Here is a 20,734-nt window from a genome sequence, read left to right on the forward strand (position 1 = left end):
TCATGTCACCACCGCTAAGCTAAAGGCGGCTAATGTTGGGCTATAAAGGAACTACAGCACGGTCACATGACTTCATGTCACCACCGCTAAGCTAAAGGTGGCTAATGTTGGGCTTTAAAGGAACTACAGCACGGTCACATGACTTCATGTCACCACCGCTAAGCTAAAGGCGGCTAATGTTGGGCTATAAAGGAACTACAGCACGGTCACATGACTTCATGTCACCACCGCTAAGCTAGAGGTGGCTAATGTTGGGCTATAAAGGAACTACAGCACGGTCAAATGACTTCATGTCACCACCGCTAAGCTAAAGGTGGCTAATGTTGGGCGTGATGACGCTTAGTCGTCTCATTTAGACCTGTTTTTCGATTCAAATTATTTACAAATTTTAAATTGTTGAACAGACCGTTCAAATGCTTTCTCTATGGTAAAAACAAGCCTTAACAGTTGGAGAGCTCTTAATTCAGACATATTTAGAAGGATTTTATGTTTTTCTTTACACAACTATTTATAAAGATACAATTATCAGAGCAATTGACTAATATTATCAAGGTTATATCATCTCTTTTAGTAAATATTAAATACTGTGAATGTTTAAAACATATAGAGGGTTTTTTTCCTCCAGAAATGAACATGTGCTGATAAATGGTGTCTTTTTGTACATTTATTTATCAAAGTGTCCTCAGAAATAACCTGAATAAAGTCTGAGGCTCTCTGAGGAGTGAACTAGGTGCAAATGGAAGAATAAAGGAAAGTGCCTTAAAAGCCTGAACCACTAATGCGTTTCAAGATGTAAGACTTGGCTTCTGAGGCTCTTATGTTAATGAGATTTCTTTTTGAGCATTTCTATCTGAGACAAACATCTGCTGGCAGAAAACTCCAACTAAAACTCACATTAAGATCATAATATCCTCATGTCCTCTCTTAGGTCGCATTCACACCGAATAGTCGCTTCTCTGGTGCGCACCAGACCACAGTTTGTTACATTGTTTCATTTGTCTGAAGGTTCGGTTTGCGTTCACATGGCAAAACTCAAACGGACTATAAACTTTAAACACAAGTCATGTGCACGGAAATGCTGTTCACCCATTGGTCAGACGTTAAGGGGGTAAAAACGCAAATCCCGGCAATTTCTACCGGAGCCTCCGCCATGGAGCATCGGCACTTTCGGCAGGTTATTCTCATGCTGCTGTTAGTCTGGAGATCAACAGACACTAGGGTCCCGAACATATGATTATATAATGAGACAATGTGCGATAAAAAACATTATAACACAGAGAGACGTTCTGCAGCATATTGAGACCTCAGAAATCGGGAGCATTTCAAAACCACCGCGGGGGGTGGTGGTGGATCGCCGGAGCTGTATTAGATTAACATTAACATGCTTATTGTCGTGGTAAGTGCACTGCCTTGCGGCCTGTAGCAGCATCCTTGATGGAGCGTGTGTGAAGGACAGGAGTGAGCAGAGGGTCGAGTAGTCGATTCTTGTTCTATTTTCTGTGACTATCGGCTCACCCTCTCAGACTTTCAGTTGCGTGTGCTACTGAAGGGACGTGCTACCATGGAAACCAAACATTGTTGTCGCTGTATTAAAGTCAGAGTGGAAACAGTCCTGAGTAAATCTGATTTGGTCAGAAATCGGGAGAAATGTGACCCGGGAGGAAACCGGGAGAGGGCAGTGAAATCGGGAGTCTCCCGCGAAAATCGGGAGGGTTGGCAAGTATGCTCTGCAGTAAGGAGGAGGTTTCACCGACGGCAGGTGGCTCTGACTTTTATGCATAGTTTTTAGTTTGATAGTTGTTTTTACTTTACACCGTTCAGCACTTCATTCTGCTTCACTCTTTCGCTAAAGAAATGAAGACACCCGCGTTCTTGTGACACATAAATACTGCGCTTCCTATGTTTTGGTGCGGACTGCGTTCACACCAGAGATGAACCGCTCCAGAGTTCACCAGCAAGCGCTCCGAGACCACCTCTTTTGGGCGGACCAGAGTCCGGTTGTTGAGTTCACTTCAGAGGTCTCGGACTGCGTTCACACCGACCCAAATGAACCGCACCAGGGTTCGATTCAACCGGACTATACAAGGCTGGTGTGAATGCGACCTTTAGTTTTTAGAGTATTCTATTATGTCCTCATGTCCTCTCTTAATGTGAAGACAACTAACGTCTACAGGTACACAAATATACATTTACAAAGGAGAAGAAACCCAGACAAAGGTAGGAGGTGAAATAGAGAGAAACTGCACTGGGAAACAAAAGAGACAGAGACACAATTAAATTCCTGAAGAACAAGAGAAGTAAAATGTAATTTGTTTTCCCTCCTCCTCCTTCATCCCGAGGAAACAAAAAGCGCAGAAATGTTCTTTAGTCCTTTCTTGTAGTGACAGATAATAACATTGCTTCTTCCTGGCTGCATAAAAACAAGAGAGTGAATGGTGGGAGAGGAGCGGCTCATTCACACCGTGTTCTTGTTCAGCTTCACAGTTTTTTTTTACAACACAATAGACTCCCTTTTAGCCAGGAAAGCTGCAGCACGCCGCTTTCTGCTTTTCCTTCTTTGTAGGGAGGGCTTAACAAGCTGAGGGCCTTTGTGCTGGCTCTGAAAAACCTCAAAATGGAAGGTATACGAAATACATAAAAAAGATTTCCGTCTTTGTGGGAACACTCTCCCTTACTTGCAACATTTTGTCTTCTGCACCATTTATCATTTTTTTTATGTCTTCAGCAGTGGTGTAACTAAGTACATTTACTCAGTACTTATGTACAATTTAGAGGTACTTGTACTACTACTCCACAACAATTCAGAGGTACATCGTGTACTTTTACTTCACTGCATTTATTTAACACCTTTAGTTACTTTCTGGATCTTTAAGTATTTTTGGAACTTTAAGTATTTTTGGAATTTACGGTATTTTTGGAACTTTAAGTATTTTTGGAATTTACAGTATTTTGGGAACTTTAAGTATTTCTGAAACTTTAAGTATTTTTGGATCTTCAAGTATTTTTGGAATTTACGGTATTTTTGGAACTTTAAGTGTTTTTGGAATTTACGGCATTTTTGCAACTTTAAGTATATTTGGAACTTTAAGTATTTCTGGATCTTTAAGTATTTTTGGAGCTTTGGACTCATTTTAAGACCTCATCGCCACTTTGAGTTTTAACCGGTTACCTTGGCGACACATTTGACCTCACATTCACTACATACAGTATTGATTGTCCGTCCTCCTTATCTTCCAGCCATTTGGACGCAGACTTGCATTTCCCCATAACCACAGCGTGAGGCTCAGGTTTGGGACGGCCAAATAACTTTTTTTTACCTGCCGCTGCCCGCCCCCGGCGTCTATAGAAAAGAGATCAACTCAATGAAAGCACCGCCTGCTGACCAATCAGAGCTCAGTGTGCGGAGTTTAAATCTATTTAGTCATATTACAGGATGAAGGAAATAGAGTTTAAACTGCCGTATGCAGAGAAGACGCCGACGTGTCGCACTTATCATTCATATCAAATTCAATCAGATCATCGATCATATAATATTAATGTATCATATATCTCCTGATCTGAGTCCGCTGAGCCGTATCTGGCCGTGCAACACTCACAGCGTCACATACTGGATGCAGAAGCATTATTTTAAGCAACACATTAGGTTGACGAAACACTCGAGACAAATGCAATTAAAGTCAGATCCACTCGTGTCTTAGACGGGAGAGTGATATCATAAAACGATACGCTTTCAAACTCGGAAGTTTAGTTATTTTGTAACCAGTTGTTCTGTATTCTCCTTGCAGCAGCTCTGTGGCTCGTACCCTGGATTATATGTGTAAGTCATGGATGTTTAAAGTTCATATTTGTCTAATATTAGTTTACTTTTCATGAATGAAGTATGACGCTGCGCTGTCAGCACACTTGTCCCTGTTTGTGATTGGTCAAATGTAGCTGACCCCGCCCCTTTCACGTGACCGCGCTCTCAGCTGGAGAGAGAAGCCCTGGCTTGATTTACCGAGTTGGGTATCCAGGGTCTGTGGAACTGGCTTCGTAGCACAGGGGGCTAGCAGCGCTAAAGTCAAAGACACAGACATTATACATTATATTTTTATTTTAACAGGATGCAGTGACACTAATATTTGGGAAGGCTTAGCCTCCCCTAGCCTACAGCACCCGCCGCCCCTGCCCATAACGATGTTTTTGAAGACAAGCTACTAAATGTAACACCTTGGAAAATGCCCTTTAATACTTTTTAACAGCCTTCATTTTCGCTAAATTGATTTATCAACTTGTAATACTTTTTAAGACCCCGCGGACCCCCTGTTATTATAAAAACGCTGAGTTTTTGTTAAATACATTAAAAACCGACGTGTATATGTGGTCGGAAAACCTTCACATTTTTCCCAGATTTGCTGAAAACGGTCCTTGGATGAGAATTTGGATGCAAGCAAACTGAAGGAATGCTATAAAAACCATGGCTTTATTTTATAATTCCCTCCCCTGCAACACACTTGCTTTGGTGTGGAGGTCGAGGAGGAGGTACGGGGGGCTTTAGAAGAGGAGAAGGAGGGGGGGAGATATACAAAACAAAAAAGACAGGGCCCTTGAGCAGGAGAAAGAAACCCTGAAGGAGGCACAGCAGCTGGACCTGGGGAAAGAAAAAGAAACGGAGAGATGCTGAAAAGCTCTCCGGTACTCGATGGGTTTCATTGGATTCTTAAGATGAAGAGGAGGGGGCTTAACAGAGAGGAGGAGGAGGAAGAGGAGGAGGAGGAGGGGGGGGGGGCTTTTTTTTAGAAAAGAAGAAAACTAAAAACGTGAGAACGGCAGCAACACCTCCCTGAAACACCAGCACTATCCTCGTCTGAATTTACAATGAATTCCTCAGGAGAAAAGGAGTGGGAATGGAGAGGGAAGAGGGGGGAGGAAGAGGAGGGAAGAGGGGGGAGGAAGAGGAGGGAAGAGGAGGGAAGAGGGGGAGGAAGATGAGGAAGAGGGAAGGGTCTTTGATCAGGATGAAGGAAGCCTGCAAACCTGGGGGCCTCTCGCTTCTCAGGACGGACAAAAAGCTCCACAGAAAGAAGGGTGGAGAGCAGCGGTGGAGCGGAGGAGGGGTTACAAGCTGCGGTGACGAACAAAGGATATTTTTTACATGATATGTAAACTCAGACGAGACTCAATACACGGAGCTGTATCTGCACATTAAACAGAAAGCACGCGTTTTGGAAAGTGGATCGTTTGAAGAAGTAGAGGAGATGTGTTTAGGATGTATGTTCTTACTTAGATGGGACGTTTCTGTGAGGCTTTCGTCGAGATAAATAATCCTGATGAATATTTGGAGTTTTAGGAGAAAGTCTTAGTTGCCAAGATATATTTTAAATAAATAAATACAATAAAATAAAAATAAAAAAATGAAAGAAAATGGAATAAAACGTAAAAAAAATATACAAATAAAATACAATTAAAAGAGTTAAAAAGAAAAAGGAGTATTTAAAATGTTTTTAATTATTTTGGCTTGATGGTCGCAATGGAAGCTCCTGATTCAGGACCCCTTCAGATGTACTCCTACTTTAACTCCCCTCATCGCTCCTGGACGTTGAGGTGGGGCACATTGTGTGACGTGGGGGGGGGGGGGGGCCTGATGCCCGACTGAACCCTTGATCCTGAATTAAAGACCCAGGAGCTCGTTCTGCTACAACACGCACGCACGCACGCACGCACGCACGCACACACACACACACACACACACACACACACACACACACACACACACACACACACACACACACACACACACACACACACACACACACACACACACACACACACACACACACACACACACACACACACACACACACACACACACACACACACACACACACACACACACACACACACGCACACATCATGTATACATAACTTCAGGGGACATTACAACCAACACATGCCTTATGCCTCCATTGTGTCCCCATAAGGGAGGCGAGTCCCCCACACGTGACTGTGTAAACAGATGTAGGTCCCCACAAGTATAGTAATAATAGGACACACACACACACTCAAGTGGTCAAAGCTTCAATTTGTACCTAATTTGGATTTATGATAAAGAAAAGTTGCAGAAATGATACACTTTACTTTATGCCTCCAACATAAGAACGTTATATCTGTAACTGTCAGTAAAACCTCCGGCTTCAAAACCGACCTAATCACACAAACTGAAGAAGTAGACGTCACTTGTTCCCACTCAAAAAACAGCATCTGACACTTCATGTAAATGTCATGTCATGAACTTCATCAAATATTCAGTCCCGACCATAATCACTGTTTCTGTTGCATAGCGCTGTGATTACGGTCATTCAGATGCACTCACAATGCGCTGCGGACTCGCTGTGTGTGTAAAGCAGCTTGAGGAGTTTAAGAGTATCTTTTTCTCACCAGTTATTGCTTTTCTTTACTTTATGTCTCATCTTCTGATCCAACCAGGTCACATTCCTTATTTCTGGCAGTTTAAATGCGTTTCTCTGGGAGTGGAAACCCCTCAGTAAAGTGAAAGCATCCGCTGAGATGATAACACCGATACGTACCATAATTAATCAAACAGCTAACAGTCATTTTTCTCTGGCGGAGGCAGCAGCGATTTTGTGAGAATGGGACGTATACGTGTTTACTTTTATTGAATTAAATCCCATCATTTGTAATGCAATCATCCTGCTTCTTTTATTAAATCAACTTCCCCATAACTCGGCTTTCAAAGCAACAGCATTTTAGATTTCGTTTTTGTACGTCGCTTCAAACTCACCTTTAGCCATCTTGTTGAGCACCATGTCGATCAGGACGTATGTTCCGCTTCTTCCAGAACCATCACTGCACGAGAGAGAGAGAGAGAGAGAGAGAGAGAGAGAGAGAGAGAGAGGGTGAGGGGAGAGGAAGACAAAAGCAAGAGAAGAAAGGGGACATGGAGAGGAAGGAGGAGGAGGAGGAGAGATACACACTGTTATTGTGATTATTGATTTTATGTTTATTATTATTATACTTTCATTTGATATCCATTACTTATGTTTACCTAAATTGTGTGTGTGTGGCACAGGTTCCTACGACGTGATAAGATCTATCGTACGGCTGCACCTCATTGCAAGGCGATCACAGATATGTGCCGTGTGTGTCTTTATAAAGAATAGAGTGTTGTGTTTAAGTAAGCTTCAGGTAGAAACCATCGACTGCAGGTTTGTTGAACTGGATGTTTCTAAACGCCATCTTCTACGGTAGCTCCAGGACGATCCACAGAGACAGGTTTCATACCGCGGTGCAACCGGACAATTTAGCTGCGAAATCTACAGTTTCATCATCCAGGAAGAGCCATTACGACATATTAAATAATAGATCACTCAGCGGAGGAGTGGGCAGACGGGCGTAACGGCTATCTGTAGAGAAGTAATTCCTCTCCCCTCTAATCCAATCATTACACGATGTTTCCATGACAACATACAGCGGCAGGTCTACAGTTAGTGATGTCCCTCTGGTCTGGAGTTAGTTCCTCGTGTGGTTATGCAGATGTTATCACACACACACACACACACACACACACACACACACACACACACACACACACACACACACACACACACACACACACACACACACACACACACACACACACACACACACACACACACACACACACACACACACACACACACACACACACACACACACACACACACACACACACACACACACACACACACACACACACACACGTATACATCCCTTCAGGGGACATTACATTGACTTACATGCATTTTCCTGGAGATTTCTCCTAACCACAACCATAACATGCCTAACAATTGCCTCAAATTGGGAAGGAACGCTAAGGAGTCCATTTGTTGGTGTGTGTGTGTGTGTGAGGTCTAGCATTACTATCCTTGTGGGGACCTGCATCTGCTTACACAGTCACATGTGGGGACCGGCTTCCCTTATGGGGACAACGTGGAGGGAATCATTACTTTTAGGGTGAAGACTTGGTTGGGGTTAGGGTTGACCCAAATCTGACTCCATACCTTAAGTATATCGTCATGCCAACACTTTGATTACAATGTTCACCCGTTTGCTCCAAAGGACACACTGCAAACTTAACTTTAAAGTGAACCTCCTCCGTGAACAGTTAGTCAAATTAAATCAAAGTAAAATATGTGTCGTTATCAGAGCTTGTAAGCAATTACATATTGAAGCAACATGGAGTACAGAAACCACGAGGGATCTGGTCGAGTTCAGCAATGTTTGTCTGCGTGTTTGCTCATGAACAACATTAAAAAAATCCCATCTGTGTGTCAGAATAAACCTTTAATAACCCTGAATGTAAACTAGAGCTGCAATCAAGCTAATCAAAAGGGTTAAAGGCTAAATAAGTGTTAACCCTCCTGTTGTCTTCCTTCCCCCCCCCCCCCCTTACTTTGGTGTCCGCGGTCACATGTGACCGGTCCTGTTTAAAGCTATTACATTAACACAAAAACCATTAATCATCACCACATTTCATTTCACATGTTGTACATGTTGTATCAGACTACTGGTACACATGAAGAACTGCAGTACATATACAAAGAACAGACACTGAACATGTACTGCGTGCCAGGTGTGATCCATGTGGGGGGAGGGGCACATAAGAGCGGGAAATGTATCAAATTGTTCTGTGTGTGTGTGTGTGTGTGTGTGTGTGTGTGTGTGTGTGTGTGTGTGTGTGTGTGTGTGTGTGTTTTATCTGATCCGGATGGTTACTAATTCCTTTTCTTTATGGCGGTCATGTTTGAGCGGGAACACCATGGTGTTACAAAGTTGACTAAATCATCCAAAACTCAATGAAAGTGGTGATCAGCCATTTTGTATATGTTCAAATGTCTGCTGTGAAGGATGTCATGAAGCCTGAATGCAATCGAACGTAAAACAAAAAAAAGTTATGATTGATGAAAGTAGTAAATCCGTCAGATTTGACCCGAAGACAACAGGAGGGTTAATCTAATTGGTCATTCTCAAATCGTGCAGCCGTAACTATAAAACACATGAATAAAGTCAGATGAACGCAGTCTAGTTGTGATAATACTTGCCTGCAGTGGACGATGATGGGACAGGAGCGTCCGCGGTAGCATTTGTTGACTTTCCTGTGAAGAAAACAGAACAGGAAAAATACACTTTAACATCACAGCTTCAGAAACACACAGAACATCCTGTATCCTGAATATATATTTGTAATTCAATGATTATGTAAAGCCAGTCAGGGAGGTTCCTTAGGACTCTCGAGGACTCTCGAGTATCTCAATAAGACGAATATAGTTGCACAACTTTGGGAATATCACAAAAACATTCGATGTATTTGCGGTCTTTACCTGTTTTTAAAGACACATATCACTTACCTATACAATATTTAGACATAGTGTCTCATAATATAACTGTTTCCGAGTGCTACGTTCTTTTCTAACACCTTTTTTAATGATAAGGAACATAAACCAGTGCATCAGCTGGCAAAATGAAGATTTACCTGATAACATTGACAACAAGCGATGGTAGAGACGGTCATAACGGTTATATATGGCACTTCTTCAAACCATTACATGCTGATTAAATGTCCTTTTTATCATTTCTATTCCTTTTAACATACGTTTGAAATATTTAACCGCATAGAATAAAAGCACCTTCTTCCCGTTTGATGCCATACAAAAGAAAATACAACACATTTTGTTCAGCAACTCTTATACATTGACTGATGGAGACAACTTGCTCCCAAGCTGTATCTAAAATGATGAACATGAGCTTTCATCATCTGTTGTTTTTCAAAGAATGAAATATATCCCGTTGCTGCTATTCAATATTCCACAGCACACCGGATACATTTGCATTCCTTTTTCTTTCATACATGGATGCAACAAAAAAGAAAAAACATTTGAGCGCTGCCTCAGAGAAAGAGTTGAAAGAGACACATCCTTTTTTTTTAAGATGAGGTAAAGCTTTGAAACCGTATTCATCAAAACGCGAGAAGCAGAGAGACTTCAGAGCCAACGCAGCAGGAAATCATCTCATTCTATTTCATGGTGATAACTCCAAACATCTATGTGTGTGTGTGTGTGTGTTCTATTATTACTATACTTGTGGGGTCCTACATCTATTTACACAGTCACGTGTGGGGACTCGCCTCCCTTATGGGGACACATTCTCCTTGAACGTTTTTACAGTCGTTTAAATGAGTGAATGTTTTGGCCTTCATCTGCTTAAAGCCTCGTATTTACAGCTTTTACAAATTCATCCAGATTTGATTAGCCATGTGACGACAACTGAGCAACCTCTATGGCAACTGAGATTTAGAGGAGGTGGTTGGAAGGTCTAAAAAAAAAAAAAAAGCTAGTAAGTGGATGTAAACGTAAGAGTTTCTCTCTCGCGTTGATGTATTTTATCTGTGCACGTGGGTGTGTTTACAGTTACATGCTTGCTTTGTTCAACCAAAGCAAATACAAATTGACATTTTTGGGAGAAAAAATATTGCAGATGCTTTTTCATGTACCCAATTATTCTTGCTTTAGAAATAAATGAATGCTTGATGCACCAGGCAAAGGACGGTAGCAGTGATTTTCCATTTTAAATCTCCCTGCTTTTTCAGGTTTCGTCCGGTCGGGAAACCATTTTTGAAAACAATTTTTTAGATGTAAAAAAACCCCCAGGGTGGGCGATGGATTTTTCTAAATGTGGACATTTTGTGAAAGCAGCAGTCGGGAAATCAAGAGAGAGAGAGAGAGAGAGAGAGAGAGAGAGAGAGAGAGATAGAGAGAGAGAGAGAGAGAGAGGGTGAGGGGAAAGGAAGACAAAAGCAAGAGAAGAAAGGAGACACGGCGAGGAAGGAGGAGGAGGAGAGGAAGACAAAAGCAAGAGAAGAAAGGAGACATGGCGAGGGAGGAAGAGGAGGCAATCAAGCAAACAATGAGCAAGCAAAAAAGGCAAGAAGTCATCTCAGGTCACTGGGCACAGCGAGGGGGGAGATCAAGGAGAGGGAGGAGACAGGGAGGACAGTATCTGGGGAGGGAGGGAGGGTCCAACGAGGCCCCTTTGGTTGCAGAGTCACAGTCTCCAATGATCACTTTTGTGACTATGCAACTGGGCTCATATTACTAGCTGCAACATCACAAAAATGACACTGGCAACCGCTAGTTAGGAGGGGGAGGAGGAGAGAGAGGATTCGTAAGCGATGCTTCGGCTCAGATGGGTGGGAAAAAAAACTGAAACACTCAAGCGATACCCTCAAACCATGAAAACGGGGAGTGAGAAAAGAAGAGGGGTTGTTATTGTAGCATATCCACGGTGATGAAAGTGAGACATATCTTCCTTCGTTGACCCCCGTGAGAAAATGTCCTGACTGGTGGTGTCGCACAATGACTGTGGTGCATTCAAGGACTTCTGGGTTGAAATGCAAAGTCATAGTCTGCTAATTCTAATTCTAAGACCCTTAAGTTAACCTCCTTCACTTTCTTTCTGTTGAAGGTAGAGAAATGTCAGAGGTCGAAACATTGCTTAAAATGACTGTGGTGCATTCAAGGACTTCTGGGTTGGATTTGAAAGATCCTTTGCCAACTCCACTGTGTTTTGTTCTTCTATCAATAATGCCTTTGGACAACCCTCAGAGAAACGTATGAGATGCAGATATAGATCGCAAGACTGAGAAATCGTGCAGAACATTTGTTCATTTTGGTTAGAAAAGTACATTTCCAGCTTTTATCACTATTCTTGTGTCTAAATTGGATTTCTTTCCAATCAAAGGCTTGTTTTGTTCGATGAAAGCCAAAACAAACAGCAGGAAGACTTGCTTTGAGCTGGGATTGTATGCTGTTATTAAAGTATGTTATTGTGCCCCAAAGGTGTCTTTGAAAAATACTTTCTTTAAGGTCTTCTACAACCTCAATGCGTTCACGATTCCACATAAAAACCGGGCTAAAGTACTTCATGTTCTTCAAATGGAAAGGCGTTCTAAGAAGTCTTTATCTCTCGGACAGAACACGTAAGAGTTTCTCACTGCGCTTCCTTCGTGGACCCCTGTGAGTAAAGGCAGTATTTCCTGACTGATGGTCACCAGACGCTTTTATAATAGCTGCCCTCAGTCGTGATATTTCACTCCAAATGCTTCCTGAATTACGCCGTTATCGCCTGAGAAATGCTCCGGATGTTTCAGGGTCAATTCTGTGGTCGGGTCAGAAACTCCGGAGTTATTAGCCGTGAGCGAGACACAAAGGCCACCCCAATCCTTTGAGGTGCGAGCAGGGGGCAAACAACCCCACGACCGTTACTTTAACCTCTTTGGGAGAAATGTCCCCAAAAAACGTGTCCACAAGCAGCACTCGAGGATTCGGTCGAACAAGTCTTTCATCGAAAGGCTTAAAAAGTGGTGCATTCAAGGACTTCAAGGTTGAAATGCAAAGTGTTAGGTTTCTTATTCTTATTCTACAACCTTTCATTTAAGGGCCTTCACTTACTGGTTGGCTGGAGAGAAATGTCATAAAAAACTTCATCTGTCAGAGATTGAAAATGCAGAGGTCGGAAGTAGTGGAGTACAAATACTTCGTTACTGTACTTAAGTACATTTTTCTGGTATCAGTACTTTACTCCACTACTTATTTTTCTGACGGCTTTTTACTTTGACTTCTTACATTTTGAACCCAAATACCTGTACTTTCTACTTCTTACATGTTGAACACAAATACCTGTACTTTCTACTTCTTACATGTTGAACCCAAATACCTGTACTTTCTACTTCTTACATGTTGAACACAAATACCTGTACTTTCTACTTCTTACATGTTGAACCCAAACACCTGTACTTTCTACTTCTTACATGTTGAACTCAAATACCTGTAGTTTCTACTTCTTACATGTTGAACACAAATACCTGTACTTTCTACTTCTTACATGTTGAACCCAAATACCTGTACTTTCTACTTCTTACATGTTGAACCCAAATACCTGTACTTTCTACTTCTTACATGTTGAACACAAATACCTGTCCTTTCTACTTCTTACATGTTGAACACAAATACCTGTACTTTCTACTTCTTTCATGTTGAACTCAAATACCTGTACTTTCTACTTCTTACATGTTGAACCCAAATACCTGTACTTTCTACTTCTCTCATGTTGAACCCAAATACCTGTACTTTCTACTTCTCTCATGTTGAACTCAAATACCTGTACGTTCTACTTCTTACATGTTGAACACAAATACCTGTCCTTTCTACTTCTTACATGTTGAACACAAATACCTGTACTTTCTACTTCTTACATGTTGAACTCAAATACCTGTACTTTCTACTTCTCACATGTTGAACTCAAATACCTGTACTTTCTACTTCTTACATGTTGAACTCAAATACCTGTACTTTCTACTTCTCTCATTTCCCAAACAGCTGGTTCCTTTAGTCTGAATGTGTGTCTGGTGCGTGGTCATTATTCTTCAGAGTCACTGCGTGCCTATTGGTTGGAACACGATCCGTGTATCCATCACTTCCTGGTCTTCTCTAAAGAAGAGGGACCAATGGAAACGTTGTCATGTTGCCGTTGGTCACCATGGAAACATTCATTAGCTAACAATGACATTATTGTTCTATTAATATAAAGGGAGGTCAGGTACTCTTTAAAACAGCTGCTAGCTATGGGTACTTTTTACTGAAGTACACTTCAAAGCCTCTTTACTTTGACTTGAGTAAAGACGTTTAGACAGTACTTCTACTTTCACCAGAGTATTTTTAAACACGAGTATCTGTACTTGAATAAATGTACTTTTGCCCTCTCTGGTAACGCGTATTTTCTCCCTTCCTTCAGGTGTTCCCTATACCTGCGGAAGTCCAGCAGCGTGCGGCTGGTCTCTGGAACGTTCTGGTTGAGCCAGGTGAGGAAGTGGAACTGAGTCACGGTCCGGGTCTCGTTGGTCTGCATGTTCTTCAGGTAGAAGCTACGAACCAGGAAGTCGTCGCACCAGATGTGTTCGGACACCAGGTTCACCTGCGAGGACACACGGATGGACAATACGCGTGAATGTAAAGAAAGTGCAAAATACTTTTACGCTTAATTGAGAAGAAAACAGTCAAAGCCTACATTAAAGTGGTGCAGGAATGAGTCCTAGACCGGGGAATGAGTCAGCATTCATGCGTTTCTGGGTTCCCTCGTTCTAGACTTTTAAAGTATGTTGTGTTTTGGAGAACAAACACATATTTTGATAACAGCAGTCATTCCCAGAGATTTCGAAAGGTTGGTGGTTAACACTAGTTTACGAGATTTTCCCGTTTTCTTCTACCACATAAAACCTGTTAATGTTCCAAAACCAAATGGACAATCCCGTTGGTTTGTAATCTTTGGTCCTCACTGAAACACTCTTTAATCCTACACAGTGTTATCTGTTGAATATGTCGTAATACAAACACATCTTTCCATCACGAACCAAGATTGATAAATTGCTGTCTTGGGACATCACTTTATTAAAAGAGGATAACGGTTCGGGATTAAAAATATGGGCTTCCGAAACATTTACGTACATCATTAAGTCATACTGAAAGGATTGTCTCACCTCGTAGATGTGGTACAGGTTGGACCCCTCGTCCGGCCAGTAGTGGTAGCACTGCTTCAGCCCGCTCTCCACCAGAGGAGTCAACATGACAATAACAACACAGCCGTTCTCCCAAACCATCTGCAGAGAGAACACACACTTAGGAAATGCCTTACATGCAACAAGACGGGAGAAACATCTGGAAATGAAGCTCTCCTTCGTTTAAAACCTGGCAGGTATTTAGAGGTCGACAGTCTGAACTCTTGTCCTCTTCTTTAGTTCACGCTATGAAAGACAGAGTAACCTACACACTAAATACACTTCAGAAAATACATGCCGTTCAGTCCAGATCTTCTCTTTCGATCTTCAGTGACCTTGTGTTCTTTAAAAAGTTTCTTTAAGAAGCTTTTCCTGCGTCCGGGTTCTTCAAATTTGACTGAAGTTTAATTTGGGTAAAGATCTCATTTAAAGCTGTCAACACTTTGCTAACAGGAAGCCTGACATGTGTCCGCACGCCCCCACGTATTATAGATATCGGTCTAAATCAGTTTGGCATTAAGAGTTGTCTATTTTGGAGGTGGGGTGCAAATGGAATCCAACCAAACACATCGAGACGTTTTAAACTTTGTTGAGAAACTACGAGCAGGTCAAGCATTCGGAGCGCAGAGTAATTTCTCTCGAGGTTTTCCTTCCACAGAGTGAGACTCGCACACACTCGTATATGTTCTCTCTGGAGATCCATTGGACTCTGATCAGAGGGAACAGTTAATGGAAGTCATAAAACAATGCGGCTCTCCTATCATCGAGATAATCAAGATGGTTTGGGTCAGTGGAGACTTCAAGACACTTTCACTGCGTCTGGTTTTGAGTTACCGCTCCTCGACGCACACACTGCTTCCCTCGTGGATCTGAAGGCGTGACGGTGCGGTTTTTGTTGAGGAATGGTGTTAATTCTCCTCGGCTGACAGACTGCTGGGGCGACAAGTTCCCCTCTTTTAATCCTTGCCGTTTGTGGAAATGCAAATTTAATTTAGACGGTTATTTATCAGGGAGGAAAAGTGCACACGGTGCTCTTTAGCAGATTCAAAGTGCTTAAGTGCTTGTTGTGGAAACTGGACATTGCAGAATGTGTTCAGCGGAGGAGGACGAAGTATTCAGATGTATTACTAAAGTATTAATACCTCAGTGTAGAAATACTGTTACAAGTATTGCTATTTTCTACATAACACACACGTTAATACACCCCTAGTACACCCATGGTACACTGCTCTTACAGCCACATACGACTCATGTTATTCGACCCATATTAGACCGTAACTACACCCATATCGCTCATGGACATCGCCTTCGAATGACCATTCAAAGGTTCATATGAACCTGCAACGTAACTAACGCAGTAGAATACATGGAGAGGTGTAACGAGCACAGTAGTTGCTTCCAAACGGTAGTGGAGTTCTGGAATAAACCTCCAAATTGTACTTAAGAACAGCACTTGAGTTAATACACTTAGCTAATGTCCGACACGGCCCTTCAGATCTCTGACGCATTATGAAGCACAGAGATTCAAATAAACCAGAGCCTGAGAATTCTCTGTTATCGGCCAAGATGGCAACTAGCAGGACTGTGACACACACACACACACACACACACACACACACACACACACACACACACACACACACACACACACACACACACACACACACACACACACACACACACACACACACACACACACACACACACACACACACACACACACACACACACACACACACACACACACACACACACACACACACACACACACACACACACACACACACACACGTCAACAGAAGGACACGTTGTTACAGGGGACATGAAACACTTTCTCCACTGTCTCAAATGTTAGATTGGATTAGAATCTGAGACCAGGGGATCGATAAGTTATTGTGGCCAGCATAGTGTGTGTGTGTGTGTGTGTGTGTGTGTGTGTGTGTGTGTGTGTGTGTGTGTGTGTGTGTGTGTGAGATGGCGAGGCAGAGATTAATAATGACATCCACAGAACAAGCTGCTCTCCCGTGTGGATCGCTGCACTAATAAAAAACGCCTAGCTCTTGTTTAAGAGAGGAAACGTATTGATTTCTTTTTTCGTGACTGTGTGTGTGTGTGTGTGTGTGTGTGTGTGTGTGTGTGTGTGTGTGTGTGTGTGTGTGTGAGAGTGTGTGTGTGTTTTTACCTGCCAGAAATCAGCCACTGTGGAGGGCAGTGGGCCTTGAGTGGCGATGTAGGCCGGGTTCCTCGGATCGTGATCCATCTGAGAGGAGAGGAAAGAGGAAGAAAACGTTAGAAAAGACGATTGTAATATCTTTTTCACATTAAATACAAATCAGATATTAAATCTGTGTTTATTATAATTAACTCTGGATCTACTCTGGAATTAAGGATCCTTTTCCAGAGAGTCCGTGACAAAACAGCAGAGGACAAATGATAAAGAAGTCGGTGCAAGACGTGAGATTAAAACAGTAACTCAGAGCATTGAATAAAACATTACATTTTAAAGTAGGTTCATCAGGAGTTCAGGCCGAGGAAGAAGGAGGAGAACTTTTTAAAGTATTGCTCTGGCTATTGCAGTGTTCCACTTATTTAAACTGTGAACATTTAAAGAGGTCTGAACATCAGCAGGGGAGGACTCTTTAAAGTAGAGACACTACTTACTGATATACACCTGAACATCAGCAGGAGAGGACTCTTTAAAGTAGAGACACTACTTACTGATATACACCTGCACATCAGCAGGAGAGGACTCTTTAAAGTAGAGACACTACATACTGATATACACCTGAACATCAGCAGGAGAGGACTCTTTAAAGTACAGACACTACATACTGATATACACCTGAACATCAGCAGGAGAGGACTCTTTAAAGTAGAGATACTACGTACTGATATACACCTGAACATCAGCAGGAGAGGACTCTTTAAAGTAGGGACACTACATACTGATATACACCTGCACATCAGCAGGAGAGGACTCTTTAAAGTAGAGACACTACATACTGATATACACCTGAACATCAGCAGGAGAGGACTCTTTAAAGTAGAGACACTACATACTGATATACACCTGAACATCAGCAGGAGAGGACTCTTTAAAGTAGAGACACTACATACGGATATACACCTGAACATCAGCAGGAGAGGACTCTTTAAAGTAGAGACACTACATACGGATATACACCTGAACATCAGCAGGAGAGGACTCTTTAAAGTAGAGACACTACATAGTGATATACACCTGAGGATCAGCAGGAGAGGACTCTTTAAAGTAGAGACACTACATACTGATATACACCTGAACACCAGCTGGAGAGGACTCTTTAAAGTAGAGACACTTCATACTGATATACACCTGAACATCAGCAGGAGAGGACTCTTTAAAGTAGAGACACTTCATGCTGATATGAACCTGAAAATGAACATAGGGCCCCTTTAAGCTACAGAAATGTCTCCCTTGTCTCATTATCTTTGCAAAAAGACTTCGTGATGAAAAAGGTAAGAGTTTCTAGTTTCTTCTTAACGTTAATTGCAGAAGGAAGGCGTAGGAGACGAGAGCAAAGGACAGGAGACCACCGTGAGTTGAGAGAGCGAAGACGCGACAGCCCTGCTTATTACGATGCAAATGCTCACGGTAAATGTAGTAATTGGGAAGACCGATTTAGCTGGAAGAAATTACAGAGGGAAGACGGACGAGTTCTGGGGCGTTTCCTTTTATGAATGCCAAACAATACTAATACACTTCAGATGAAGTGGCTGAGAGGGAGAAGCGGTGACATGTACCAGAGAGTGCACATTAAAACATTCAAACATGGATTTGCTTGATGGAAAAATAAACGCTGAACAGTAAATTAAACCTGGTCGTCTTTTTCTAAACTTGAGTTCAATTTCACTAAACCAAAATGGTACGGCATAATTTAAAATACTTGTACATAAAAAGTCTCACGGACAGATGAGTATGTTTCCTGTGCAAGAATGAGACTATGGATGAAGCAATACTATTTTACACCTAAATAAGTAGTAATACTAAATTGTACAAATACTCTGTAAAAACAGTAAAAGTACTGCATTCGAAATTGTACTCAAGTTAAAGTATTGGCATGAAAATATACGTAAAGTACAATAAATAAAAGTACTTGGCCCATTTCCGAATGATATATATTAAATTCTGAAAGTCTTATTTTCTTGTATCCTTCTCTGTTTCTTCATCATAATGTGTCTCCAGGTAAACACACACACACACACACACACACACACACACACACACACACACACACACACACACACACACACACACACACCACACACACACACACACACACACACACACACACACACACACACACACACACACACACACACACACACACACACACCCTCGTAAAAGAAGGGACAAAAGTCGAGGGTGTGACAAAAGCAATTATACGTTATTGAGTGTTTGCCTCAAATTCGGAAGGAATGAAGAAGTCCATTTATGTGTGTGTGCGTGTGTGTGTGTGTGTGTGTGTGTGTGTGTGTGTGTGTGTGTGTGTGTGTGTGTGTGTGTGTGTGTGTGCGTGCGATCGCAACCTGTCTTTAATGTTTAATGTTGGATCAAACTGTCACTACAGTCTGACACCTCTGTGAGGGTGACGTTCACATATTCTACTGACTTTCCTTTCAGTGCCACAAACTGCCGTTACAGCGGGACTTTAGTTGCTTGGGCAGTAGTTTCATCAAAACCCTTTAAACAAACCAAAGGTGTCTGAAATACAACTAAAAGGGGACTTAGAACATGTTTGGTGAGATAATTCTTGGTCTTTCTGAAAGTTCCCAAAAACATTCAGAGTTTTTTGTTGTGTTTTTAGGCATGGTAAAAAAGTGTTAATGAAGTTTCAAAACCTTGGCACTTAAGTTAATCATCTTCAAATTCAAAATGCTGTAGTCCTCCTTGACCTACAAACATTTAAACACATTTTCATTCATAAACTAATAGTGAAATGTCGTGTTGGAGGAGAATTAAGTCCCGTCTGATCCAACCATTCTTACACTGAACAAAAATATAAACGCAACACTTTTGTTTTTGCTCCCATTTTTCATGAGATGAACTCAAAGATCTAAAACATTTTCTATAAACACAAAATAACCATTTCTCTCTAATATTGTTCAAAAATCTGAAAAGATCTGTGATAATGAGCACTTCTCCTTTGCCGAGATAATCCATCCCACCTCACAGGTGTGGCATATCAAGATGCTGATTCGACAGCATGATTATTGCACAGGTGTGCCTTAGGCTGGCCACACTAGAAGGCCACTCTGAAACGTGCAGTTTTGCTTTATTGGGGGGGGTCTGGGGGGGTCCGAAAACCAGGCAGTATCTGGTGTGAGGGGTAGGGTTAGGGGTAGGGTTAGGGTAATGTTGTGAATCGAGTGGCCTGTGTTCGTCGTCCATTACATACGCCTGCCCCTACCATAACCCCACCACCACCACCATGGGCCACTCAATTCACAACATTACCCTACCCCTACCCCTCACACCAGATACTGACTGGTTTTCGGACCCCCCCAATAAAGCAAAACTGCACGTTTCAGAGTGGCCTTCTATTGTGGCCAGCCTAAGGCACACCTGTGCAATAAGCATGCTGTCTAATCAGCATCTTGATATGCCACACCTGTGAGGTGGGATGGATTATCTCGGCAAAGGAGAAGTGCTCACTATCACACATTTGTTCAGATTTGTGAACAATATTTGAGAGAAATGGTTATTTTGTGTTCATAGAAAATGTTTTAGATCTTTGAGTTCATCTCATGAAAAATGGGATCAAAAACAAAAGTGTTGCGTTTATATTTTTGTTCAGTGTATTTCAGAAGGTATAGACCTAACTAAAGGACTCTGATACTCTACGTTGGGATTTAAACATGAGGCTCGACCTCGCTTCGTAACACTATTATCCATCATCTCTGCATATTCCATTCAACACCGATGTGAAATGTACCCTGATAAGATATAAGTCCAGTTAGCAAAAGAGAAAATATGGAGCAGTGAGTTCTCGGCCAGCCAGCGGTGAGTTAATAATACCTTTTATAAGTGACTTGTTTGTCACGGCAAATTCAAAATGGAGTCGTCCTCATAACATCTTGACATATTTTCATCCATAAAATCTTAGT

General features: G+C 42.0%; 1 protein-coding gene across 1 annotated transcript in view; it reads right to left on the bottom strand.

Annotated features, from left to right (window-relative positions):
• Positions 1-20,734, bottom strand: part of LOC117462104 (receptor-type tyrosine-protein phosphatase N2-like) — a 305,455-nt gene that overhangs the window by 7,124 nt on the left and 277,597 nt on the right. Inside the window, exons 18-22 of the mRNA XM_034104169.2 lie at positions 16,770-16,847; positions 14,570-14,689; positions 13,841-14,007; positions 9,081-9,134; positions 6,782-6,846 (exon numbers count right to left, since the gene is read on the bottom strand). Of these exons, the coding sequence (XP_033960060.1) occupies positions 6,782-6,846; positions 9,081-9,134; positions 13,841-14,007; positions 14,570-14,689; positions 16,770-16,847 (484 nt within the window). The remainder of the gene's footprint in view (positions 1-6,781; positions 6,847-9,080; positions 9,135-13,840; positions 14,008-14,569; positions 14,690-16,769; positions 16,848-20,734) is intronic.

The sequence above is a fragment of the Pseudochaenichthys georgianus genome, chromosome 17 (assembly GCF_902827115.2).
Source record: "Pseudochaenichthys georgianus chromosome 17, fPseGeo1.2, whole genome shotgun sequence".
NCBI lineage: Eukaryota > Metazoa > Chordata > Actinopteri > Perciformes > Channichthyidae > Pseudochaenichthys > Pseudochaenichthys georgianus.